Source organism: Meles meles, chromosome 8 (genome assembly GCF_922984935.1).
Source record: "Meles meles chromosome 8, mMelMel3.1 paternal haplotype, whole genome shotgun sequence".
In the NCBI taxonomy this organism is placed as follows: domain Eukaryota; kingdom Metazoa; phylum Chordata; class Mammalia; order Carnivora; family Mustelidae; genus Meles; species Meles meles.
In genome coordinates this window covers 62515256-62542048 of record NC_060073.1, presented here as the reverse complement: position 1 = coordinate 62542048, position 26793 = coordinate 62515256, and the positions used below count along the sequence as shown (strand labels likewise).

General features: G+C 54.9%; 2 protein-coding genes across 8 annotated transcripts in view; both read left to right on the top strand.

The window, feature by feature from the left end:
• The window catches only part of GDPD5 (glycerophosphodiester phosphodiesterase domain containing 5), an 81687-nt gene extending 68149 nt beyond the window's left edge, over window positions 1–13538 (top strand). For 6 of the 7 annotated variants that reach the window (XM_046016079.1, XM_046016074.1, XM_046016077.1 and 3 more), the window contains 9 exons: window positions 2783–2865; window positions 3922–4072; window positions 4585–4803; window positions 5263–5420; window positions 5656–5803; window positions 7046–7128; window positions 7679–7693; window positions 9843–9955; window positions 12540–13538. In XM_046016079.1, coding sequence (XP_045872035.1) covers window positions 2783–2865; window positions 3922–4072; window positions 4585–4803; window positions 5263–5420; window positions 5656–5803; window positions 7046–7128; window positions 7679–7693; window positions 9843–9955; window positions 12540–12688 — 1119 coding nt within the window. In that variant the 3' untranslated portion in view covers window positions 12689–13538. The remainder of the gene's footprint in view (window positions 1–2782; window positions 2866–3921; window positions 4073–4584; window positions 4804–5262; window positions 5421–5655; window positions 5804–7045; window positions 7129–7678; window positions 7694–9842; window positions 9956–12539) is intronic. The other variant, XM_046016080.1, reaches the window with a different exon arrangement.
• Window positions 13539–18806: 5268 nt separating this feature from the next.
• Window positions 18807–26419, top strand: KLHL35 (kelch like family member 35). The gene is made up of 6 exons (XM_046016676.1): window positions 18807–19666; window positions 20821–21005; window positions 22614–22732; window positions 23340–23528; window positions 24920–25108; window positions 26072–26419. Exons 1-6 carry the CDS (start codon window positions 18807–18809, stop codon window positions 26258–26260), a joined length of 1731 nt encoding a protein of 576 aa, XP_045872632.1. The 3' UTR covers window positions 26261–26419.
• Window positions 26420–26793: the final 374 nt, after the last annotated feature.

Here is a 26793-nt window from a genome sequence, read left to right as displayed (position 1 = left end):
CACCAGTCCCCTCTGAGCCTTACGCTACAAAGGATCATGAGCAAAGCTTAGAAGCACAGCCCCTGAGGGTGGGTGGAGCCCAAGATTACAGCCCCTCCTCCATCCAGGACCCAGATCACTCACCCGCCTGCTCCAGAGGTCCAGGGACAAGCCCTGAAGGGGTGGTGCTCAGCCAAAGGGAAGGAGCTGCTTGGGATTCTCTCCCTCTTCCTCTGCTCCTCCTGCCCCACACCCCATGCTCTCGCCCCGTCTCTCAAAAATAAATAAAATCTTTTTTTTAACTTTATTTATTTGACAGAGATCAGAAGTAGGCAGAGAGGCAGGCGGGGGGGGGGGGGGGGATGGGCTCCCTGCTGAGCAAAGAGCCCATGTGGGGCTGGATCCCAGGACCCTGAGACCGTGATCCGAGCTGAAGGCAGACGCTTAACCCACTGAGCCACCCAGGTGCCCCAATAAAATCTTTTTAAAAAGAAAGCGTCATGCTCCACAGACTGAGCCAGCCAGGCACCCTGCTGCTACAATATTTTAAAGCAAATCTCAGCTATCCAGACATCATATTGTTTTGCCTATACATACTTCAGGATGGATCTCTAATCCATAAGGACTTTTTTTGTTGTTGTTTTAATATAATGACAACTATAATGCTGCTGTTACACCCAACCAAATTAATAGTAATTCTTTAATATTATCTTATGCTGCATCCATGTTTAGCTTTCCTTTGTTGACTCAAAAACTCCTTTTTACAGCGGAGTTGTTAACAATCAGGATCCAAATGGGGTCCACATGGCGCATCTGGCTGACACATCTTCCCAGTATCTTCTAGTATATGGTGATCCCCCTCCCTTTTTTCCATATGCTGTTTATATGTCAAAGAAACGGAGTCATTTCTCCTGTAGAATTTCCCACGTTGTTCCTCTGGCTGATCGCATCCCCAAGGCGGCTGCGGAATGGCTGGCACGCGTGTTTGACACAGCGCCGTGTATCACTGTGCCTGCATGTGTGTTGGGGTCTACACCCGAGTGTGTCACTGCTTCTGGACCCATGCATCTGGGTGTGACAAGCCTGAGTGCACACTGCTGTCTCTGAGAGGGCATCCGTGTGCTCTTGGGTGTATGGGCCCGTTTGTGCCAGCCACCCCCACATACACATTCCTGACAGCAGAATTCCAGTTGGGCTTAGGCCTGAGGCATGTAGGGATGAAGATTCACCCTGAAACCCTGTGTGCTCCTTGGAGCCCTTTTCGGGTCCCCAGGCTGGCCAGGGAGGGCTAAGTTTCCACAGCTCTTTCTCCAGGGGCCAACACCTATCCCAGGGAGACCTGAGTTTACAAAACCTCTGCCCTGCCTCTGCTCCCCAGGGGTATTTGTTGCCCCTGCTGTGCTCCTTTGTGTCTCCCCACAGTCTACCTTCTGCAGCTACAGTCTACCTTCTGCAGCTACAGCCCACAGGGGAGCGCTGGCACCCCCCAGGTGGTCACCTGTGAGAGGCCTGGCCATAGGACATTTAGAGGCGGGAGGGGCAGGAACTCCAACAAGTCCATGCCTGTCTCTGATGCCTCTGAGGCCCTGGGCTGCCTCTGGGTGGGGCCTCACACAGCCCACCTGATTGGGAGAAGGGAGCCCTGTCCTCCAGAGCTGCTCTGCCCCAGAGAAAGAGGAAGAAAGGAGCTCAGTTATAGAGACTGCTGCTGTCTCTCTTCTCTCCTTTGAGCTCGATAACATTAGCCTGTTTTACAACTAGAGAAGCCAAGGTGCAGAGGTGAGGTGAGAGGGAAGTGGAATCATTCCTTCTCAGCCCCACAGCCCTTGCTGTACCGGGCTGCCTCCCAGAGGAAGGGGATGTGTTACGTGTGGGAGGAGCATGGCCAGAGGGAGAGAAGATGGGCATAAGTGTGCCTTGGTGGGAATGAGATCGGCCCATCCCTTCACTGCCAGACCTCCCTTCCCCTTCCAGCCGGCACTGCTCTGGCTCCTAGTCCAATCCTTGGTACAGTCGTGACCCCCAGTGGTGACACAGGGTATGACAGGGTCTTCAGACCAGACAGACTAGGGAGGGTGACTTGGAACTATGACTCCCAACTGGAAGGACCAGTGAATTCAGAGAACATTGAATATACACCCCCAAGGGGAAAACGGGGAAACTGAGGTCCATAGGAGAAAGAGATGCACCAATGGTCACAAAGCTATGGCAGGGCCAGGGCTAGAACCAGGATCTTCAGATGTATATGCTATAGGATTAATAGTAGTCCCTTTTTAAGCACTTACTTTAAGTAAGTGCTTCCTTTTTAAGCACTTAAGCTTATCAGGCAACATGTTAGGGGCTTATAATCCATGTAACCATCTAGGAGATGGTCTTGTGATGTCTGTACAGATGCAAAAACTGGGCACCCCGTGGAAACTGCCATCCTGAGTACCCTCTCCTCTCCCTCTGGGATCTCCACCCAGACCCTGGGGGTAACCAGGAGGAAACATGGCTTGCAGCCCCAGCCCAAGACTGCCACAAGGCAGAGAGCTGTATAAGAGCCTTCACACCCCCTCATTTATGTACATCAACACTAACCACCCCTGCCTCCTCCCCCGCTGACAAAACTTGTGAGGCAGGCACGATTTAACAGATGAGGAAATGGAGCCTCAGAGAAGCTGCATGGGTGCCCGGGGTCCTGCGGCTACTGCCTGGACGAGTGCGAACTAGAAGCAGCCTACTCCAGCCTCCTGACACAGAAGGTTCTGCGTCAGTTGGGAGGTGTCTATCAGCTAAATCTTGGCTCTCCTTTCCTGCCCAGCTGGCCCCAGAGCACACGCTGATGTCCTTCCGGAAGGCCCTGGAGCAGAAGCTGTATGGCTTACAGGCTGACGTCACCATCAGGTAGGTGTGGGTGTTGGGAGGACCACAGTCCCCCCTCATCCCTGCTGCATCCACATTTGGGACTCTGCTGAACCTTAGGTCCCAGAGCCTCAGAGATGGGAGAGCAGAGGCTTGGATAAGCCATGGAGGGCTCACACCCTGTTTGTGCCAAATGCCAGGATACAAAATAGGGAGACGGATAGGTGCTCATGGTTCAAGCAGAGGTAGGGGAGTGGGACCTACAGTCCCGCCACAGATGCAGTCAAAGGAAAGACCAGCTCTGTGTGGCTCAGCAAGACGGAACTCGAACACGGGTAAGGGAGATAAGCACACTGCAGAGTGAGACAATCGCTGTGGTGTTCAAAGACCACATAAAACGATTTCTGTGTTCTCAACATGGAGATTGTAAAAGCCCGTATTAGTACAAAGGTTGAGAAGAATTCATAGCCATCTCACAACAGAGGAGCTCTGAGAAGGGGAAGGGGGAGCTACTGCATACAGTTTACACAGGTGGTGCAGTGAGTGAGGGCACAACGCGTGTGAGGCTCCGAGTGTAGACACCACAGAACTGTGTGTTCATCACTTTCCAGCAGGTGGTGGTAAGATGCCCTGAGGAAGGGGGCCGTGTGTACCTCTTCCAAGATACCACATGGGCTGTTGGCAGCCCCAGTGGGGTAGAGGAGGAGGGCGGCGGGGGGAATGTGTCCAGAGGGCCTGCATTTGTCCTGTACGATTATGGCATCACATGGATTGGGTTCTCATCAGGTTCTACCACTTCCCGGGCTAGTGGGCTTAAGCTAGATAATTGCCTTTCCCAGCCTCAGTGTCCCCATTATCAAATGAGGTAGCACCTTTCTGCTACCCCACTCTAACCCTCACAGAAAGCCAGAGGGACTCACCCCATCCACACTGTGCACACAGGGAGCCTGAGGCCCAGAAAGGAGCAAAGCCCGCTTGGGTTCCATGGGGGCTGGTATAAGTGGGTGGGAAGGAGTGTGTGGGGGTTGGGGAGGGATCACTGGCAGACAAGTGAGGGACCTGGGTGGACAGTGACGTGGGGGTCCCACCTTCCCGCAGCCTGGACGGCGTGCCCTTCCTCATGCACGACAATACCCTACGGCGAACCACCAATGTGGAGCAGGAGTTTCCGGAGCTCGCACGCAGTCCTGCCTCCATGCTCAACTGGACCATCCTACAGAGGCTCAATGCTGGCCAGTGGTTCCTGAAGGTGTGGCTATACCTGTCCCAGCCCTAGGCATGGACCACACAGGTGGGACCCCACGGAGTGAGGGGGCCGGGGGCGGCCAGCAGCTCAGAGGGCCGCTAGTCCCCTAGCAGCAGGGACTCCCAGCCAGGCCGGTTAGAGGCCTGCTTGAGCTCCCGCCACTGAGCCCGGGTGCCATGTGGCGTGGTCGCCACTGCTTGTTCTGGTTCTATCTTCCCCATCAGAAAAAGTTGACGGCGATGATGAGAGTTAACAGGTAAAAACTATGGCTCTGTCAAACTCCAGAGGGAGACTGGTTCCTATGAAATGCTACTAAAGGAGAATGTGCCGGGGTCTGGGAGAAGTCCCAAGCAAATGACTTCCAGAAAACCAGGGTCGCATGGAAAAGCTAGGGTTGGAGTCTCCTAGACCCCCCACAGGGCCCCAGCCAGCAGGTTGCCTGACCCCGTGCCCCAGCAGCCCCTTGGTGCTGGGGGTGCTGGTGATGTAGCCGTGTGTATCCCTGTCTCTGCCAGACGGACCCCTTCTGGACGGCCAGCTCCCTCTCGCCCTCCGACCACAGGGAGGCACAGAACCAGTCCATCTGCAGCTTGGCGGAGCTCCTGGAGCTGGCCAAGGGCAACGCCACCCTGCTGCTCAACCTGCGAGAACCGCCTCGCGAGCATCCCTACCGCAGCAGCTTCCTCAATGCCACGCTGGATGCCCTGCTGCGCTCTGGCTTCCCCCAGCACCAGGTGAGGCCCCACCTCTGCGCCGCCTGCCCGGACCTCCACTTCTGCCGGGGCAAGAAGCGGGAGCGCGCCCCTTGCCGTCCTGACAGGTCAGCCCAGGGCCCAGAGGGAAAAAAGGAAGGCCTTCAGAGTGGACAGCAGGTAGGAGCAGGCTCTCTGGAACACTGCTATTTCCGCATCCTTGCAGCCTCACACTCAGAGATCAGAGAAATCAGAAACCACTTCACGGCAGCACACGGGACTGGTGGCAAGCTGCAGAGTGACGTGGGTTATCCGTCTTGTGACAGTGGTCTGGAGGGGAGAGCAGTTTCACAGGCTCGGCTGGACCACGCTGTCCCCTGTAGATGCTTATTACACATGAGCCTCACCGTGGGCCACGTCCCATTGCCTTGAACCCTCCCAGGGGCTTTAGGAGGGGTAGATGCTGTAACCCCAGGTGAGGCTGCCCGCTCCCGCCTGCAGGTCATGTGGCTGCCCAACTGGCAGAGGCCCTTCGTGCGGAAGGTGGCTCCCGGTTTCCAGCAGACATCAGGCTCCAAAGAGGCGGCTGCCAGCCTGCGGAGAGGCCACATCCAGAGGCTGAACCTGCGCTACACTCAGGTGTCCCGCCAGGAGCTCAGGTGCCCACCCCAGCTCACACGGTGGGGCGTGGGGGGTCGGACACACTGGGGCTCGTGGTTCAGAGAGTAGAGCTCGAGAGTGTCAGGCAGGTCTGGGTGTTGTCTGAGCTTGGTGCTCTGGGGATGGAGACTCCTTTCTCGGGGACAGCTGTGAGGACAGTTCATAAAGGGGTCCCACACTGGGCCCAGAAGCCCCCCTCAGCGGGCTGACCACCTCTGTCTGCCTGCCCCACAGGGACTACACGTCCTGGAACCTGAGTGTGAACCTCTACACAGTCAACGCGCCCTGGCTATTCTCCCTCCTGTGGTGCGCGGGGGTCCCCTCTGTCACGTCCGACAACTCCCACACCCTGTCCCAGGTGCCTTCCCCACTCTGGATCATGGTGAGTTGGGGAATGCGGGGGTGGGGGGGCAGCGGGTCCCTGGGGGTGTGTCGAGAGAGCCTGGGGCACAAGGTGGGGTCAAGCTCCACGCTTGGGGCTCTCTGGTGAGGTTTCAAGTGGGGAGCAGCATGGGAGGAGGATTTTCACGACCTCTGGGGTCTGCACTGAGGCGCTGGGGGGTGAGAAGAACCTGGGCCCAGCCCGTGGGGAGAACAACATCACTCAACGGCCCTAGAGAAGTAAATTACTACTTAGGGCTTCGGTTTTGGGGATTGATTATGTTGTGTTTTAAAGGAAGGGAAAACATTAGAAAAAGAGTAACAACAGGACAAGGATAGGGGACATTAAATGCTGTTCTGAGAGTACAGCAAATAAAACCAATTTTTACCTGGCTGAGCGAAGCTCTCCTGACAGGCCTGAGCTCCAGTCCCAGCTGTGCTACTGGGGGCTTGGGGCGCCCCGACCTCCCCGCTGTGCTCCACGGCCACCTCCCTGAGGACGTGATGGCCAGTCCAAGGGTCTCGTTATGGCTGAGACAGTGTCAGGCTCACTGAACCGAATCTAGGTTATGGACGATGTGTCCATCCACCTGCCCGCTGTCCTTACAAACCTCCAAGGGCTCTGCTCAGGACAAGGCGAAGTGACTTACTAGCAGCAGCAGCAGCAATGAGGATGCTCGCATTTTCAGGTCACAGGAGCTGACCAACAGCAAGGACTCCAGGCGCATCCCCGTCCCTCCTCTAGTTTACCTGAGCTCGAGGGCACGGGAGGCCTGGCCGCACTGGAGGCTTTGCCCTCCCTGGTCCCCCCGAGAGGGAGCCCCTGCACTCCACACCCTACGGTGATATACGTACTCTTATACCTGCACAGATGCCGTACGCCTCTCCACACACACCCCTGCATACCAGCTCGTCATTTACACCTCCACATTCAGCTGTCTGCCTTCCATTTCCCCTTCCACTGGGAGCCCCCTTAAACACACAAAGCCTCCAAGCTTATTAACACATGCCCCCTCCACCCTGACCACTGTGTCTCTTATGCTACACACACACAGGCCCACAGTGCTCAGACCCCACGCCTACAAAATACTATCTCAAGGCCCCAAGCCCAAAGACCCCTCTAGGTCCTCCGTAGTCCTTCCCTGATGGTGACATGGGGTCGTCCTCCCCATGGACCCTCAGTCTGGAGGTCTGGTATGAACCAGCCAGGACTGAAAACTGGCCATGGGCCATCTGTCCACAGCCCCCCGATGAGTACTGTCTCATGTGGGTAACCGCGGACCTGATCTCCTTCACGCTCATCATCGGCATCTTCGTGCTCCAGAAGTGAGTGGGCTATGACCCCCTTGCATGCCCCACTGACCCAGCCCCTGCCCCAGCCAAGTGACCCTCCTCCTGAGCCTGAGGCCAGGAGAAGCCCTGCCTGGGCAGCCTGTTCAGGGTAGGACTGCCCAGCGGGGCCCCCCAGCCCCTCCTCCTCAGCCAGCGGGTGGCTTCTGGAATGAGCACCCAGCTGGGAGCCCAGAGCCAGGCTCTGCCGTGACCGGCTCTGTGGACTCCGGCGGGTTGGGCTCCTCTCCGGCTGTGTCCTCACCTGTTCCCCAGGGTCTGGGCTGTCACCAACACTCAGCACTCAGGTGTGGCATGCTGGAGAACTCCTGCCTGTCAGGGTGGCAGGGGGGATGGCGGTGCCTTCGGGAAGTGGGGTTGGTCTGGGGGAGGGCTTAGGGCCAGGCAGGGGCCCAATCCGGCCACAAACAACTGGCTGTTTTTTTCCTGACTGACGTTCTTTCTCTGTCACTCACTGCTCTGATCCGGCGCATGTCCCTCCTCTCTCTCCCCACCCCCCTCTCTGCTGCACTCTGGCCTCTCACAGCTATCACTTGATCAGGTAATTCTGGTGTGGTCTTCCTCTCCTACTCCTCTTTCTCCCTCCTCCTCGCCATCCCCTTCTCCAGTTCCATCCGAAAACCTGCTGTGCACCAAGCCTATTGCCTGGGTCAGGGTCCCTGGTGGGCCACCCTCCCAGAATCCTCCCCTCGTAGCCTGATGCCTCCTGCACTCCTCTCCCCATCTCGCCATTTGTGCTCAGCCGCCCTCTGGTCCCCCTTGCTGTTTCTGTGGATGGAAGGAAGCCAGTGCTTCCTAGCAGGTGGCTGACCTGGCCTCTCAGCACCAAAGCAGCTCCCTCTGGGGAGGGACGGTGCCTGGCCACCCCTCCCAAGGCTGGCACTTGCAGGGGCCTTCACTACTGCCCTGAGCAAACCCTACCAAGTTCTGTCTCTCCCTTCCCATCTCTTGGTGTCTCCCCTTGGGCTTTGCCTCCTGAATCGTTGCTTATCTTTCTATGTGTCTCTAATCTCTCTTACTCCCCATTTCTGCCTCCTACCCGACTCCTCCCGCCTTATACACACAGCCTCCCTGCTTTCCCCTGGGGGAACCCCACAGTGGTTGAGCTTCCTGCCCTAGATGTACCTGGCTGCAGAGACCCTGGCATGACTCCCTCCTGGGCTTACTATGAATTTCCAACATGAGTCCTAGGTCTGGGGGATCCAAGCCCCCACCTTGGTCCAAAGCCTTGGCCTTCCTGGTGACAGCTTCCCAAACTGCTCCCTGGCTGAGGGACGTTGCCCAGCGAAGGGACACGTACTGGTCCTTCCTTCATCCTCTCCGTCAGCAGACGTCCCCATGTGCCACTGTTGTGCTGGGCCTCTAGCAAGGAGCCAGGCCTTCACTGTCAGAGCCCCAGGGTGCTAGGGAGCAGCAGAGGTGGCCCAAGTGCTGGGATGGACAGGCCAGGCCCGCTCAGTGTCCAGCCAGGGCCATGACACGGTCTTCATGGGGGTCAGGAGAGGACTGACAGAGGAAGGGACCCTGAGGGAGGCCATTCCCTGCAGGCCCCCTTCCTCCACTCATACACTCAACAGATACCCTGGGCACCTGTCACACAGCAGGTACTAAGGTTGGTGCCAGGGACCCTGTGACAAATGAGAGACCCATTCGCTGCCCTCAAGGACATGTAGGGCAGCCAGCCCAGCCAGACCACAGGCTGCCTTCCCCTCTGCTTCTTGCTTTCCCCTGTCTGTCTGCTCTTTTAATTCACCCACCTGCCTGTCCATCTGTCTGTCCATTTCTGCTGTGCTGACCCCATCTGGAAACACCTGATTTCTCATGGAGTCTGGGCTCCCCCTCCCACCCCAGCAGGACTCAGTGCCTGGGGGTTGGGCTCTTGTTTCCAAACTGACCCCTGCTACTCTTGGTGGGAGTGGGGGTGGGGGTCCAGTGAATCTTTCAGTCTAGTCCACAGGAAAAGTCTTAAGTTTGGACACCAGGGATATGGGGTTGGTTAAAAGGAACTGCAGGGCAAGACCTGTTGAGGCAATACTTGGGCTGGGCACAGGACCCCACGTCCCCGGCTCGGCCTGGCCCCTGAACGCCCCGCACAGCCCCATCTCTTGCCCGCCAGCTTCCTTTTATTCCCGGCCTCCCCACAAGGAAAGAGGCCCCTCCTCCAGGGCTGCTGGAGCAGAGCAGCCTATGGCCCAGACACCCTTGCCTCTGAACCTGTGAAGACAAGGCCCCCACAGCCTCCCCTCCCTCCCTCACTTCCCCTCTGGCTTCACTAGCCTGGCCCTGATGGGGGAGCTGGAGGATACAGCAGCTGGGACTCCCTGAGATTGATGTGTACCCCACAGATGGGTGTCAGAGTCATGCCTGCTAAGCTCTCCTCCAATCTGTCCCATTCAGAGTCTCTGTGCAACTGTGGGCACCTGACACACAACTCCCCAGCCCCAAACAAACCATCTTCAGGGGCAAGGGGACCTGATCTTGGGTTCCGGGGACAAGGGGGAGGCTGGAGAGCCCTGGCTGAGAGTCAGTAGACTCTGATTCAAGCCCTATAGCTCTACCCTCATCTGGGCCTCTGTTTCCCCATCTGTAGCTGGTCTCTCAGGCCAAATCCAGATAGGCTCTGGGACTGGACAGGACCCTGCTCCAGGGAAGGGTGGGAAAGGACCTGTGCCCGTGGGCCATCTCTGCAGGTGGCGCCTGGGCGGCATACGGAGCTACAACCCCGAGCAGATCATGCTGAGTGCTGCAGTGCGTCGGACCAGCCGGGATGTCAGCATCATGAAGGAGAAGCTCATCTTCTCAGGTAGGCAGCCCTGCAAGTTGAGGCAGGCCATGGGCTCGGATACCTCCAGCCCCCCACGTGCACACACACCTGCACATGACACATATAGGCAGGAATGCGGCATGGACACACATCTAATGCACCTGGCTTCACAAACACAGAGAAGCGCACCCCCCTCCTCATGCGGTCATCAGCTCCAGACCCCGTGGCTGTCAGCCCCACGGGTGGTGGGCACGGTGATGCGCAGTGGGGGTGCGGGGGATGCTTTTATGGCTCACCCCCGTCTGCTGGTTTATACACCGTAAATATTGATTTTTCACTCTTGCTGGCTGCCGGCCCCCATTGACATTCCAGTCTGATGGAAGAGGGAGCTGTATAAACAAATACATAGAAAACTGGAGCTAGCCACTAGAGCTCTAACAGGCATGCTGAGCCAGAGTGGGGTGCAGAGGAGAGTGGTCAGAGCTCTCTGGGGCAGTGAGGGTCTCGGGGCCCACTTTGCAGGGTGACCTAGCTGGAATGGGAAGGATGCACAGGAGAGATCTGGGTGATGGATCTGAGGTGAAGGCTGACCAAGCAGAGGAAAGGAAGGGTATTTAGGCAGGAACAGCCAATGTTCAGAGGTAGTGAGGGGCTAAGGCTTACTGGGGTACCAAGAACTATCCACCATTCCATATGGCATGAGGGGTGGCCTCATGCTCGCTTACCCCAGCATGGCACGAGGGAGGCACTCAGGCCTCACCTTGAAAGCAGAGTGGGGTCATGGGCAGGTCTGTCCTTGTTACAGTAGGGCCGTAACAAGCACCACAAGCTGGGTGGCTTAACCAACAGAAATTTATTGTCTCCGTTTTGGAGGCTGGAAGTCCAAAATCAAGGTGTTGGCAGGGTCGCTTAATTCTGAGGGCCATGGGAGAAGGATCTGGTCCTTCTCTCCTTGACTTGTGGATGGTACTCTTTGTGTTGGACGTGGTGTTCTCCCAGTATGCATCTATGTGTCCAAATCTCCCCTCTTTATAAGGACACCAGGCAGACTGGACTGGGGACCACCTTAATGACTTCATCTTAACCAATTACCATCTGCAACAACCTTATTCTCAAAGTCACATTCTGAAAGTACTGGGGGTTAGGACTTCAACCTATGATTTTGGGGGAGAGCAAAATTCCACCTATAACAAGTATGGATGGTGGACAAGAGGAGGAAGCTGGAGGCAAAGAAACCAGGAACTCGGGAGAGACTGAATGTGGGAACAAAGAGGAGAGGAGAGATTTGAGGGATATTTAGAAGCCAGATGGGCTGGGGTTCAAATCCCAGCTCTGCCCCCAACTAGACAGGTGAACGAGAGCACGTTGGCGTCAGACTCCTCTATAAAAAGGACTGGCACTCCTTCACAACATGCTTGATGGTTAGAACCACGCCTGGCCCAGAGGTATGCTCGGTAACTACTGTCTGAATGAATGAGACCCCAATGGGGGTGACTGATTTGGGGGCTGGTTCCCGGGACTGTGTGAACATCCATTCATTCATTCACCCCTTTATTTATTCATTCCTTCAGCAGATAAACTCGTCACTGTGTTAGGTGCCTAGGAGTCCCAGATTCTTGCCTATGGGGCACTTGTATTCTCCTGCCTTGGCTCAAAAGGAGCTTCCCTGAGCACTAAGGCTGGGTTGGAGTGCCTCCCCTGGTGACCCAAAGCCCTCTAAGGCATACTGGGGAGCTCCTGGGACAAGGGGCCAAAGGCACCTACCTGGGGTGCCCAGGCTCCTATAGCCTGGCCCAGAGAAGTCAGAAGGGGCAGGGAGAACGAACAGAAAAAACAGGCCAGCCTCTAGACCTGGCAGGTTCTGCACCTCCAGGCCCCCCATCCTTCAGTGCCAAAGGCCATTCATTGAGCACCTTCTGAGGGCAGACTCAGGCCAGCCACAGTCCTCCCCTACCCTGCCCACTCCAGGCTGAAAAGTCCTTTACAGAGACCCTCAGCCTCCCCTCCCCTCAGGGTGGGCTTAGCTCCACTCAGCAGACCTTTTCTGAGCCTCTGTTCTATGCCCAGTGCTGTGCCAGACATCAAGACACAGATGCCCAGACCTCACCCCTGTGCTGCATGTACTCCGGCTAGTGGGGTCACAGGTAGGGACGATAGAGGAGGTGATGGGACAGAGGGAAACAGGAGCTAGGTGGGCCGTGAGGAGGCCCCATTTCAGCTCGGGGGGACACAGGGGAGGTTTTAGGAGGTAGTAATAACAGAGATGAGAACAACTGAGCCAGATTTTAAGAAAAGGAGGTGTTGACAGGGAGGTCACTCTCAGGAGAGGGGCCAATGTGTACAAAGGCCCTGAGTAGAATAAACACACGGGCACAAAGGTCAGGAGGGGACAGATGGTTTTCTGGGGCTGGAAGGCAGAACCGCAGAGGAGAGGAGACTGAGCGTCTGCAGTCCAAGGAGGGCCTTGAAAGCCAATTCAGCAGCAGACCCAAGCCCAGTGATCTCATCAGCCTCCAAGTGCCTGACCACGGCTTGCTGCAGGGTACTCTTCCCACTGCATCTACGGCCATCCTCACTGACCCCACTCTCCCCACTCCCGTTCTGCCTCCCTCTGGCCCCACAGAGATCAGCGACGGCATGGAGGTCTCCGATGAGCTCTCTGGATGCTCAGACCACAGTTACGACACGTACACCACCAGTGCTTCCAACCCTGCGGATCACCGAAGGAGTGGCAGCCGCACCAAGACTCTCACGGACCGGAGTGGGCGTTAGCTGAAACCCTGTCTGTCCCAGCCTGAACCTAATGTGGAGATCAGGGAACCCATAAGAGCTGGCAGAAGCACGTCTGCATGGGGAGTGCACTGGGAGCTGGCTCCACCGCCTCCTCGTTGGCTCCAGCCCTGTCAGCCATGGCCTCCCCTGGAGGGGGCTCCCCTCTCTCCTGAGGCCCACTTGGGTCAGGACTCCAACCTCGCAGATGCCCCTGCAGGCCTGGGGCTCCTTCTGGAAAGTTTGGGGCCTGGGGCCTGGCCCTCCCTTGGAGGCCTTCCCTTATATCCTGATCTGGAAGGTTGCTGAGTCACTGGGCTATGCCCTGGCCCCTGTGGCAGCTGAGAATGTGGATGTCCACATGTCTATGCTCAGGGGCAACTGACTTCTGCATGTCTCCTGCCTTGAGGGCCTGGGCTAGGCCTCTGCCCCCAGCAGCTCTGTTCTTCATGTCGGTCTCAAAAGCACAAGGATTTTCAGCCCAGGAGGAAAGCCTGCTGCAGTGGTGGAGACACTCCTCCCCAACCGGCCTCATACCGCCACTGGCCCTGCCCTGGGAGAAGGACTGAGCCAAGTCCCCAGCAGCAGCTAGAGATAGCCAGAAGAGTAGGCTTAAGGCTGCTTTTACAAACCCTGACCTAAGTTTCCAGCAGGTCTCTAGAGCAGAGAGGCAAAGAGACCCAAAAGATCCACAGACTGACACAACCTCAGGTTTCCTCATCAGTGGCCACAGGGCAGTGGTCACGTGCGAAGAGTGTTCTAGGCATGGCCAACGGTGGGCATGTGCCCAAGGAGGTCTACAGCGGAGCGAGCCTGAGGGCCTTGGCCAATATGATTAAAGCTGCCATCTTGACATGTGTTGTCTCTGAATGGTCTGTGGGAGGGAAGGGATAGGGTTTGCTGAGTTTGGGATTCAGTTTGGGGCCAATGATTTGAGGAAGAAGCATTCTCAGAAAGGAATGGAAGAGCGCAGGGTGCCTGGACCCCTACCCAGCATCACCAGGACACTGTGACTTCATGAACAGCCTTGGGGATGGGTTCTAGAATCCCCATATTGTAGTGAGGGGAGATAGTCCTGGAGTGATAAAGTGACCATCCAAAGTCATACAGCTTAGTATGGGCAAAGCCAGAAGCCCACCCAAGCTCTGGTCCCAGAGTGGATGTATGGCCTCTGTAACCAGCCAGAATGGCAAGGCAGATGGGGAGGTTTCCTCGGTCTGATATAGGGCTGGGTGGCGGAACTAGCAGGTCCCCTCACAGCCACATGGAAGTTTTCTGAGGTGCTTCCTAGAAGCCAAGAGATTTATCTCTTCTCCAAATAGGGGTCTTCTGGATAGAATTCTTGGGGTCTGAGCAATTCTGGCACTTTCTTGGAGGAAAGGAAAAGAAATCCCTCCCAAATGCTGGAATTCAGCCTGGGACCCCGCATTAAACTCTAGGACTGCCCTCTGGGAACTGTGAGAAGATTCACCCTCCTTTCCTCCTACTGAACATCTGCCAAGTGCATCCCTTTCTGGGGGAAGTCCCGGGAAGTCAACTGCCCCCGTCTCCCTGGGCATGAAGTATAAGGGGAATCCTGAATGGCTGGATCAGGGATGGGGCACACTGCTCCACACACAATGCCTCAGTAACTGCTCCAGCCTCTGGCAGACCCACCCAGGAAAGTGGATTTGACCTTTCATTCCAGCCTTTCCCTGTCCCATCAGTGCTCCTGGCCAGGCTATCCCAGGCTCATGGCCACACTTGGGCTATCTGAGACATCCCTGATCCTTCAGGGATCAATACCGCTTGACCTGAAGAGTTACTGAGAACCCCATCTTCCTGATGCCATCCCCCACATTCTCCACTTGTCTACAGAGGACAGACTGACTGCCTTGTTTGCAGGAAAACCAGAGATGGGACCCCTTCCCTTCCCACTTCTTCCCCCCCTGCCCTGGACCTCAGGGGTGCGGCCCCTACCAGGCAGAGCCTGCCCTCCACCTGCTCCAGGGCCCTCCTTCCCAGGTACAGATATAAAAGGGCCCAAATCTTTCTTGTCCTTTGACGCCCAGCAACACACACTCCTTTTTTAGGGAGAAAGCAGATATACCATTCCCCGGCGTGGGGTACACGAAACAGATGCTGCCCCTAGGCCTCAGCACACACACTTGGCCAGCATCACAGTGACCACACCACAGCTCCTTCCACAAACTCAGCCCATCCAAGCTGGCCAGGCCACGTTCCTGTAGCACCCAGGCCTCACGGACTCCACACAGAACATGGCTTTCACTGACAAACCTCCCCTTGAGGGTCACAACAACCCAGTAAGATACGACAGGGCAGGAACCGCGCGCCTCTCTCCAGCCAAGATGAAGAGCTGGGTCAAGGGATGGGCTGCCTAGGGCTCCATGGCGAGGCATGGCAGTTCCAGGACCAGAACCCAAGTGCCCTGGGCCTATCTGGGCTCTCGTCAGAGTAACCTCCTCCCAACTGTTGTCCTCCTCCATGAAGGCAAATCTTACCGGCCTCTCAAACACCAGGTCCTGTGGCCCTTTGTGGAGGCAGCAAATGATCTGGGACCAGCGTATGGGGTGACCTTCTCTGGCTCCTGGAGGCCAGGCCGGCCCAGAGCTGCCTCTTCTCATCTACCCCAACCAGGCCTGATCCGTACCACCACGGCCCCCCTCACTGAGTCGCCTCCAACACAGGTCCATTGCTGAAAACTCACCTCAACTCATACCATGCCATGGGCGTAGGACTCGCATGGACCACAAGACACAGCCCCCTGTCCCGCACACAGAGACCTATGTGATCACACACAGGATCACACAGACACAAAGAGGGACACACCAGACAGACAACCAGACACATGAAGTCCTACTATGACAATGTCTGCTGTCAAATAGGAACACGGGCAGAGTCTCACAGAGGCAGGAGGGAATCTGAGACCCTTAAGCTACCTAGCCATGGTTAGTCACACCTGCAACCACACAGTCACACCCACCACATCCCTGCGTGCTCCCACACTCACATATGGGGCCCTGGAACACTGGCACCCTCACAAGCCCCCAGAAACACCCGACTGCTTAGGGCAGGCCCCCCCCCACACCTTCACATCCATGCATTTATTCAGGGGCATGGCCAGGGCCAGATCACCCCCAAACCAGGCACAAGGATCCCCGAGATGCATGCACGGTCAATGCCATGCTTATTTGTGCCTCCTTCCTTCCCTCCCTCCCTCCCTGGGCTGGCCCAAGAATGGAACAAAAGCCCAGCGTCCCCTCCTCCCCCTCCTCTCCTCCCCCCTCCCCCCTGGCGTCCAGCCCCTTTGTCCTCCTGCAGCTGAGCTGGAGCAGGAGTCCAAGCAGAGCGGCAAGGACACCGGAGCCCGGACTGCCAGGGTGCAGCAGAGGGACATACAGGAGTGGTCAGGAGGAGAGCAGCAGCTGCAGAGCACCTGGGTGAGGCCATGGCCAGGTGAGTGCCAGGTACATCCGGGGACTTGGCCCCTGAACCGGGAGGGCTGTGTGGTGTCTATAAGGCTGAGTATGTGTGTGTTTGTGTGCGTGTGACTGGGTGTGGGTGTGAGCAAGTAACAAGGGGGCATGCCAACTTCTAGGGGCAGAACCTCTTAGTTTGCATCAGGACTCTTGGCTGGAGGTACCTAGATTCTTAGCTAGGATGGGAGAATGTCCAGTGGAGCCGGGCCTGGCAATCACTACTGTCCACATTGCAACTGGGTCCTCTGGGCCCCAGACTGGGAATCCCCAGGATGGAAACTGTCCAAGGTTCCAGTGTGACCACAGTGCCTGGCACAGTAGACAGCAGTAGAAAGAATGAAAAAGTACTGGTGCACTTCCCAGACGACTCCCTGTCCCCCCGAAGCCAGCCCCTTGTGCTGCAGGAAGAGGCCCCTCCTCACCCCCAAAGAGACCTGCCCTCCTGGATCTCAGCTCAGGGGCTGGCTGTTTTCTTGGCAAGCAGCCAGCACAGAATGGAATGGGGGCAGCATGCTCTAGGTGACATCTCTCACCTCCCTCTGCTGGTCCTGGGCTGCTGCTTAGGAGATGCCCTCACCCTGGCAAGTATGGCTGAGTACCTAGGCATGCAGAGTCTGGTGCCAGGTGGGTTCAGGGCCCAGCCCCTCTACTTGGGCACAGTTAGCTTCCTGGGACCCTGCCCACCAGTGAGCTCATTTCTATAATCCTGACATGGGGATCCACCACCCAGGATGACCAGGGCACGAGCAGTGAAAGCCAGATCTGACCTCCAGGGCAAAGCAGTCTCAGAGGCAGAGCACTTGGGATCAGGAGATGGAGGGAGAGGCAAGAGGTAGAGGGCTGAGCTGTGCTCCCCTAGAGTAAGTTGCCACATAAACAAGTGAGCTCCATGTCCCGGGAGGTGTGCAAGCAGAGACTGTGTATTCATAATGATCAAATCATAACCAGCCCAGTACCGTGTCCCAGTCTGTAGAGTGCTTTCATAAACACCCCTCTGAAGGGCCAGTTTCCTGTGTGCTTCTTTCCTTAGGACAAACTTAACAAAGGGCGGGGGCATCTAAAGGTTGTGAGGATCAAACGAAATTATGTACATAAAAGCCAGCACACCTGGTGTGCTCCCTTCCTCTTGTGTTAGCTGAGTCTGTGCTATGTACCTAGCACTTTTCATATTCCACTTCATAAGCAAACGCCGCAACAATGCTGTGAGGTGGGTGTCGCGATCCTATTTCAGAGGAGGAAACTGAAGGAGAGTGACTTGCCCAGTGAGTCAGTGACAGAGGCAGGTATAGAACCCGGATTAGTCCTTAGAGCCAGCTCCTTCTATCCCCCTCGCCCACTGCTTCCTTGAGAACAGAGAGAGCTCACTAGAGAGAGGGCTAACTTCGCTCTCAGCCTGGGTTCTAGTCTCCTGCCCTCCTTCCCTCTGGGCCTTAGCAAAGATTGTTCTCTAAATGGAGACATCCTCCCTGCACTCCCTTCCCTTCTCCCGGCTTATTCTCCCTATGCTTCTCAGTCTGAAGATTCCTTCTCAGGGCTACCTTCCCTGACTCCCCTCCAACAGGGACTAGTGCCCCTTCTATCAGCTCCCACAGTACCTCATGAGACCCCCACCAAGCTGTGAGATCCAGGAGAGCAGGGTCTATGCCTGTCCTGCTCATTACCTGGCTCAGAAAATGCTCTAAATACATGCCAACTTAATACGTTCACTCAAGCTTAAACAGGTATTAACTGAGCACCTACTGTAGGAAAAGCTGATATTAAATAGAATAATTGGGTGCACTTGGGTGGCTTGGTCGTTAAGCGTCTGACTTCAGCTCAGGTCATGATCTGGGGTCCTGGGATCCTGCCCAGTGTCGGGCTCCACACTCAGCGGTGAGTCTGCTTATCCCTCTCCCTCCCCCAGCTCCTTCATGGCACACACTCTCTAATAAAATATATATATATATTAATTAATTAATTAATTAAAAATCAGGGTTTGGTCAGTGCGGAACACCTAAGGGGATCAGGAGACAGAATAGAGAGACAAGAGGGAGCAGTTATTCCTCCCCACACCACACTAGGTCTCTGTGGGGTAGCCTGAATCCCTTCTGCAGCTCCTGTCAGGGGACCCTTCCTATACAGGTATTTTGTGCATGTTCTTGTAAGCTCCCAGTCCTCCCGTTCCGGACCTTGCAGAGCTAAAGTCTCCCTGCTGTTGGCAGCCACAGGCACTGCTTTACCCCTTGTGGGAGGTCCTAAACACTATCTACGTGTTTGTAAATCATTCCCTTATTAGACTATCCTCAAATTATCCCATTTGAGAGCTTGCCATCTGTCTCCTCCTGATAGTGACGATAATTTAACGAGTCTGAAGAACAGAAAGAATAATATGGCTGAAGTGGGTTAGGAAGGAGGTGATATAGCTAAGGCACGGCCTAGCCCTCTAGTAGGCAGGGACTAGGTCACTGCAGCCATTAGGACTCAGATGAAGGGATGGAAGGAAGAGCAGCTGCGTAAATGAAAGCACGTGCGTCACATTCACGCATGCCGGCTTGGGTAAACCAGGGAACAAACCACGGAACCAAAGGATGAAGGGCCTCCTGCCCTCTCTCCCAACCCACCAGGCGGATTTCCGATGCTGTTTGTGTTTTTTACCTGGCAGGATGCTGGAGGGCCCAGCGCTGGAAGAGTCGGAGCCTGGCTCCCTAGCACCGTGCGCGGGGTCCTGCCACGCGCAGCGCGTTCTACAGACTCTCAACTCGTACCGGCGGAGCGGCACCCTCACAGACGTGGTGCTGCGCGCCGGTGGCCGCGACTTCCCGTGCCACCGCGCGGCGCTCAGCGCGGGCAGCGCGTACTTCCGCAGCCTGTTCGCAGCCGGGCAACCGGAGCGCAGCCTGGCCGTGGTGCCCCTGGCCTCGGAAGCGGGGCCGGACGTGGCGGCGGCGCTGGCAGTGGTGCTCGACTACGTGTACGGCGCGGGCGTGCGGCTGCGCGCTGAGGACGAGGCGGCGGCCGTGCTGGCGCTAGCCGAGCGGCTGGGCGTGGTGGGCCTGCGCGAGGCCTGCGCCAGCTTCCTGGAGGGCCGTCTGCGCGCCGCCAACAGTCTGGCGCTGCGCCGCGTGGCCGCCGCCTTCTCTCTTGCCTCGCTGGCCGAGCGGTGTGGCCGCGTGCTGCGCCAGGCCTTCGTCGAAGTGGCGCGCCACGCCGACTTCCTGGAGCTGGCGCCCGACGAAGTGGCGGCGCTGCTGGCCGACCCGGCGCTGGGCGTGGCGCGGGAGGAGGCTGTGTTCGAGGCGGTCATGCGCTGGGTGCGCCACGATGCGCCGGCCCGCCGCGGACAGCTGCGGCGCCTGCTGGAGCACGTGCGCCTGCCCCTGCTGGCGCCCGCCTACTTCCTGGAGAAGGTGGAGGCAGACGAGCTGCTGCAAGCCAGCAGCGAGTGCCGCCCGCTGCTGCTCGAGGCCCGCGCCTGCTTCATCCTGGGCCACGAGGCCGGCGCGCTGCGGGCCCGGCCACGGAGGTACAGCTCCTTGCCCCCTTGCCTTCCACCCGCCCTCATCCCCGATTCTGCAACCATTCATAAACTTGTGGCATCCTTTAATTCAATCACTTAATCGTGCCTCTGGATTGGGCTTTGCTCATTCATTCAGCACAAATTTCATGGGCTTGGTATTAGGAATTCTGCCTTTGGAGAATTCATAGCCCAGTGGCGGAGAGGCAGGGATCTCACACCTTGCATACATCTTTCCTCTTGCCCATCCATCCATAATTCTGAGTGCTACTTCTGTGCAGATCTTGTGCTGGGTGTCCCGTAATTGGAAATACCCTTTATCCTAAAAATAGGGCCTGGTAAAAAAGGAAAGAGACTTACTCTCCCACCCCTCGAATGCCAGACCAGACTTTGGGTGGAGTAGTCCAAGACAGGCTGTCATCCTCCTGGATATAGAAGACCCTCTGTCTTAACACACTGTGTCTCCAACACTTAAGCTCAGGGCCTGCTACAAAGAAGGTACTCAATATTTGTCAAAGGAATAAGATAGGAAGCCGGTGGCTTGGTGTGGAAATTCTGGTGGAGTCAGAAGCCTCAGGGGTTGGTTAGTGGAAGGGGAGAATGTTTTACTGAAAGGGTGTGTATGCTAGTCCAATGGAATTAGTGATTAGGGAATGGGTTTAGCAAATGGTTATAGTAGGAGGGAGGCAGCAGAATTAGCAGCCGGGGATGAAGGGCAGAAAAGGGTAAAGAGAATGGGTTAGTGGCAGCCAACCTGAGCGTGAATTCCAGCTCTCTCACTTATTGGCTCCATGACTCATGGCAAGCCAAAGTCTATGAGCATCAGTTTCCCATTCTGCAAAAGGAGGAAAACCCCTGCCTAATAAAACCATCATAAGGATTAAACGAGGTGACTTCTCAAGGTAAGGACTCTGTAATGATCCTTTCCCTGTAATTTAGATGTGGATAGATTGGGATTAAGGATTGGTGACTTGTCTTCCCATCGATACTAGGGAAGGAGGTTGGAAGTGGCAGAGTCCAGCATGGGACAGGTGGGCAGGGAGTGCAAAAGGGCATAAGGGCATGGAAGAGCAGCAGGATGGCACAGTGTGGTCAAAGAGAAGATGAGAGAGGGCCAAAACTTGGATGTGGGTCAACGGGCATTGGGCTTATCCCCACGCCAGATTCATGGACCTAGCTGAAGTGATCGTGGTCATCGGCGGTTGCGACCGCAAGGGGCTCCTGAAGCTGCCCTTCACCGACGCCTACCATCCAGAGAGCCGGCGCTGGACCCCACTGCCCAGCCTCCCAGGCTACACGCGCTCAGAGTTCGCTGCCTGTGCTCTCCGCAATGACGTCTATGTCTCCGGTGAGGGCAGGGCTGTAGTGGGAGCCCCACAGATTGGCTCTTTGCCTCATTCACGCCACTCCCTTTTTCTCCAACCGAGAGGTGGGGGTGGGATTTTCCCTGATAACCTACAACTACTGGCTGAGCTGGTATGTAGTCCTGCATGGCCAGTCATTGGTAGGACCCCTACTGTCATTCAGCAATGTCCACTTCAATTCGTATTACTATTAATTACTTCTCTTTCTCTAGCCAACTATGTACAGAACATTATGCTACACAGCTTACATAAGTTACTCAATTTCTGTTACAACCCCATTTTACAGGGAGCTTAAGAATTTTCCCATCATCTCCAAAATGGTTAAAGTTAGGAAGAACACAGATCGGTTTGATACCAGTGGATTGTGCTCTCCCTGAGGGTCAGACCCTAGAGAGAGAAAAAAATAGGTCCTGCTCCCTGGAGATGGGTAGACAGAGACTGCACTTTACCACCAGACTTTTCAGGTGGACCTTGAAAATCTGGAGGAAACAGCGTAGGCAAAGGCATGAAGACAGGAAAGTGAAGAAAGAAACCTTAGGTGCTCAGGTCTCCAAAGTGCAGGTTGAATGCGTCTGGGAGAGGAGGGGAGGAAAGAGAGTGAAGTGGGATCAGGGAGGCTTTGACTCCAGGCCAAGGTAGACTGCACTTGTTGTAGGGAACTATCAGTGTCTTGGAAGGATACGGAGCAGCAAAATGAGCCAGAAAGGACTCAGGGACCATCCAGGCCACACTTACTACTGGACAACTTATCCAAGGCTGCAGATGGCCTGTGAACACCATGTAGGGCCTCTGCTGGGTGCTGGTGAGAATACACAGAAGCAAGGGCTAAAAACAGAGCTGGGGCTTGAGTCATGGGCTCAGGCTGAGGGATGCAGTCAGGGTTGTCCCTGGGAAGGCTGCTTCTGAGAGGTGAGTCGCTGCTCCATAGCTCCAGGAGGAATAGGGAAGAGTCCACAGTCTGCATTCCAGGGCCTAACACCATAGGGCATACCAGTGCTCAGCTTGGGAGACTAGAAGTTCTGGTTCTGGTTATTGAAAGGACTAGAGTTAAAGGCTATGGGGCCTTCAGCAGGGCCTTCCTGGTCTCTAAGCCACATCTGAGTTTCCCGTCTGTAAACTGGGTACAATAATCTTAACACCCGAAGGGCTGAGAACAGACATGAAATCATGAAGGTAAGGGCAGAAATGAAGCAGGGTTACTGAATCACTCTCTATCTTTTCTCATCCCAGTGCAGGTGGCTCTGCTTTCCCTCTGCCCCCAGCCCATTGCTGATGCTTGTTTTGGGCACACTGTTTACTTTTCTCTCCAGCTGAATTCTAAGTGGCCCCCTCTTTGCTTCCCAGAGTACAGAGCCTGGCATACCACTATAAGGCACCCAGTAAATATCATCTCCTTTTCCCTAAATCTCTCAGGCCTTTCCCTTTAAAACTCCCCACCCCTTGTCCTAATTCACACCTTCCCATCATTTATTCAAAGTACACTGTCTACCCTTAACTCTTCCTTTGGATTTGGGGGCCCTAGTTTCTAGGTCTTTAGAGGTGCTGTTGATCCCCAGAGGGTCTGGAGTCAACACCAGCTTCTCTTTCCCCAGGAGGCCACATCAACAGCCGTGATGTGTGGATGTTTAGCACCCCTCTGCACACTTGGATCAAGGTGGCCTCGCTGGTCAAGGGCAGGTGGAGGCACAAGATGGCAGTCATGCAGGGGCAGGTAGGGACACAGCAGCTGCTGCCCTATGGCTCAAGGCACAGATCAATGGACTTCCTGGGGGAAGATCCTATAAGACAGTCTCTCTGAAAGATTGGATCTCAAGCACCAAAAAGAAAAGATACTTGCCCGAAGTTACATGATAATGCTACTACTAATACTAATTATGGTAATAGCACAGCCTAGTGGTCAGGGGTCAAAGTGTGGGCTGTGGGGCCAGACTAGGTATGAATTTTGACCGGCCACTTAAAAAGAAAAAATCTATCTTTGTAAGCTACATCCTGAATTCAGAAAATAAAAATGCTTCTTAGGATCACTTAAGTCAGGTGATACACTCTCAATAAATTATTAGCTATTACTAAGCATCAGCTTGGTGTCAGATATTTGACAGGTCTAATACCCATCCCGGAGACGGGTATCATTACCCCCAGTTAATAGAAGCCTGCTAAGGGAGGCTGTCCAGGCGCTGGCAGTGCTGGGATGTACCTCCTGTGGGTCCGGTGATAGTTTCTCCGTGCATAGCAGAGGCAGTGGGCTGAGACGCAGAGAAGGCCTTGAGCCTTCAGGGAAGCATCTTCAGCATCTCACTGTTGCTTGTCCTCATCTACAGCTGTTCGTGGTAGGCGGCTTCGATGGTCTTCGGCGCCTGCGCAGTGTAGAACGCTACGACCCCTTCTCCAACAGCTGGGCGGCTGCGGCACCGCTCCCCGAGGCCGTGAGCTCTGCGGCAGTAGTGTCCTGCGAGGGCAGGATCTACGTGATTGGGGGTGCCGGCCAGGATGGTGTCAGCACCAACAAGGTGGGCATGCACAGGGTGCCGGAGGCCTGCTGTGTGCTGGGTGCAGTGTTGGCACATTCATGTCCTTGTCTGTTTTCTCACTTCCAACAGCCCTGAGGAGTTGATCCCCTGGGTTTCAGCAAGGAAGTGAGTTCAGAGACATGATCCCAAGGTCACACAGTGGGTCCAAACCCCAATATTTGAGCTGGTGCCATATGGGTTTCATAGATTTTAAAAATTAAGTTAGGGCAAGGGTGGGATCAATTAAAATGTTTTCCTTCATTCAAAACAAACAAAAAAACCCCCACACACTATTGAAAACTTAGAAAGCACAGAGAAATAGAAAAAAAATCACCCATGATCCTACCACCAAATGATAACTACTATTAATATTTTGGTGCACTGCCTTTCAGGCTTCTTCTGAATCTACTTTTGTGTTTCTTTTAGTTGTGTGTTCTTACTGTTAGTAAATTTTGCATTCTGCTTTTTATTCTCATTTAAATGTAAGCATTTTCCACATGCTTAGAAACTCTTCACAGCCATCATTTCAATGTGTAATAGACTATGGAGTGGATGAACCGTTGTCTAGCAACCAAATTTTCTGTTCTTGGATATTTAGGCTTTCTATGAATGAAAATTAATCTTCATAGCAGCTTCCTCCCCCCCGTGATGGCCTCACAAGTCTGTGGTCCTGGGATTTGAATCTTTCCCTAACTAGAATCCCTCATCCCTCCTTATTCCACACCCCTCCCACTGCCCCCCCCCCCCGACACACACACCCCTTCCTGGGGCTGTCTGGGGGAACTGCCCTTTGGTGCAGCGCTGATAGGCCATTCCAGGAGTCTCCAAGATAACAACTGAGGAAACAGAATAAGGGTGAACATGCAGGTAATAGAAGCCCTCAGAAACTCTGGAAGGTGTGAACAGTGGTGGGCCTGGGAAGCCTATGGACACCTGTAGGAATGGGGGCTGCAAGACATCCCAGCTGGAATCTTGTCATGAGCTCAGAGAACAGGGGGAGAGAAGAGGGCTGACAGTGTACGCAATAAGAAATGCATCTCTCTAGGCTGGGCCTGCTCTCTGAGGACCTTCTATAGCACTAGTGCAGATGGTACTCCCACCTCCTGGGATGCAGACCTTTTCTGGACCCTGAAAGATGAAGATAAACTAGCTTTGGATAAAAGGAGTCCAGGACGGGGGCCAGAATGTAGAATCAGACTGAGCACACTTGAGGGCAGGGATGGTGGGCCTCCTCTGCCCTCCCCCCTACCCCCATATGCTAGCTCATATCTGGTAGACAGAAGCAAATGTGCTGAATGAGTCCCCCTGCTGGGGAGGTGGGAGGATTGCACAGCAAGGCAGTTGTTGGGGGGAGGTGGTGAGGGTTCACTACAGCCCCTCCTGCCCCTCAGGTGCAGTGCTTTGACCCCAAGGAGGACCGGTGGAGCCTGCGATCTCCAGCACCTTTCTCACAGCGGTGTCTCGAGGCTGTTTCCCTTGACGGCACCATCTATGTGGTGGGGGGCCTCATGAGCAAAATCTTCACCTATGACCCTGGCACAGATGTCTGGGGGGAGGCAGCTGTCCTACCCAGCCCTGTGGTAAGTAGAGGCTCCTGGGCACAGTCTTAGTATTGGTTCCATTTGGGAGAGCAAAGTTCTGGGTCTAAGAATGTGGAACTCAGAGGTTGTGAGTCTGTCTGACTCCATGCTAGGCAATTAGACATAGTTTCTTAGCTTCGCCCTCATTAGGATGATCAGCCTTGTGTTCCACAGATGAAGAGACCAGCCTTGGAGAGACTGAGGCCTTGCCCAAGGCTGCCAGGTAAGCCATGCTAAGGTAGAGCATGGAACCCCAGTTCCAAGTGCTTTAGCCTTGGATGAGGGTCTTGGTCTAAATGACCCTGTAGTCTCTTGTCCTGAAGGCCACTAGCTGGGAGCCTGTTGTAGGGAGGTCAAGGTAGAGAAGAGACTTGGTAAGTTCCCCTGCCCTAGTTATATCAAAGTAGGGAGGTCCCGGCCCTGGAGGCTCTGGCCCCTGCATTCCTGGCCTCCCCCACCTCTTGTCCCCTCCCCCGAAACTCCAAAGAGACTACATAGGGGTGTAGTTGGATTGGTGGGCCCTGCCAGTTCTGACCTTCAGTGATTCTAAGAGCTTGAGATTTCTGGCTTCTCAGTCTGAGATCTCAGGGCAGTAGTGGTGGCATGATGGTGATGGCTGTCACTGCTCCTGGAGTGCTTACTGTCTTCCTGGCACTGTGTAAAATGCTTCACATGCTTAATACCATTAACTGTTATGGCAACCTTATGAAGAAGGTACGATTATTCTTCTTTGCAGGGGAGGAAACTGAGGCCCAGAGAGCTTAAGTGACTTGTCTAAGGCCATTTAGTAAGGGTTATGCCAGAGATTGAACTCAGATCCACCTAGTTCCTGCCTTTCTGCCAGGCAGACTGCCTGCTCGAATTCTATGGGTCAAGGTTTTATTGTCTGGCCTGGCCGGTTAGGGATAGAGGGAGCCCCACATTGGACCCCATAGCTGATTATCTTTCTGTTTGTCTATCCAGGAGAGCTGTGGTGTGACTGTGTGTGACGGGAAGGTCCACATCCTTGGTGGGCGGGATGATCTCGGGGAGAGCACCGACAAGGTCTTCACCTTTGACCCCAGCAATGGGCAGGTAGAAGCCCAGCCATCCCTACAACGCTGTACCAGCTCCCATGGCTGTATCACCATCATTCAGAGCCTGGGCAGGTGACTCAGACTTGAAAAGCCTGAGCCAGGAAGCAGGCTCACCGCTGCTCCCTTCATGGCACCTCCATGTAAATAACCCTTAATTTATTGCCCCTCTTTCTTGTAGAAATAAAACCTCCTTCAAAGGTTGGGTCTGTGTTCCAGCTCAAGCCTGCTTTATGTGGAAAAGTAATGCCCAGTATCTGCTCCCTGCTTTGACTCTTTACAAAGCACCTTCATATGTTACCTCATTTACCTTCAATGGCAGTGTGGACATGTTTTTAAAATTATGAAATATTTCATGCATAAAAGGTATATATATATTTTTGTACAGTTTAAGAATTACAATAAAATAAATATCTGTGTTTCTACCATCTAGCTTAAGAAATAGATTGTTACAGTACACAATAGCCAAACTATGGAAAGAGCCTAGATGTCCATCAACAGACGAATGGATAAAGAAGATGTGGTATATATATATATATATATATACACACACAATGGGATATTATGCAGCCATCAAAAAAATAGAAATCTTGGGGTGCCTGGGTGGCTCAG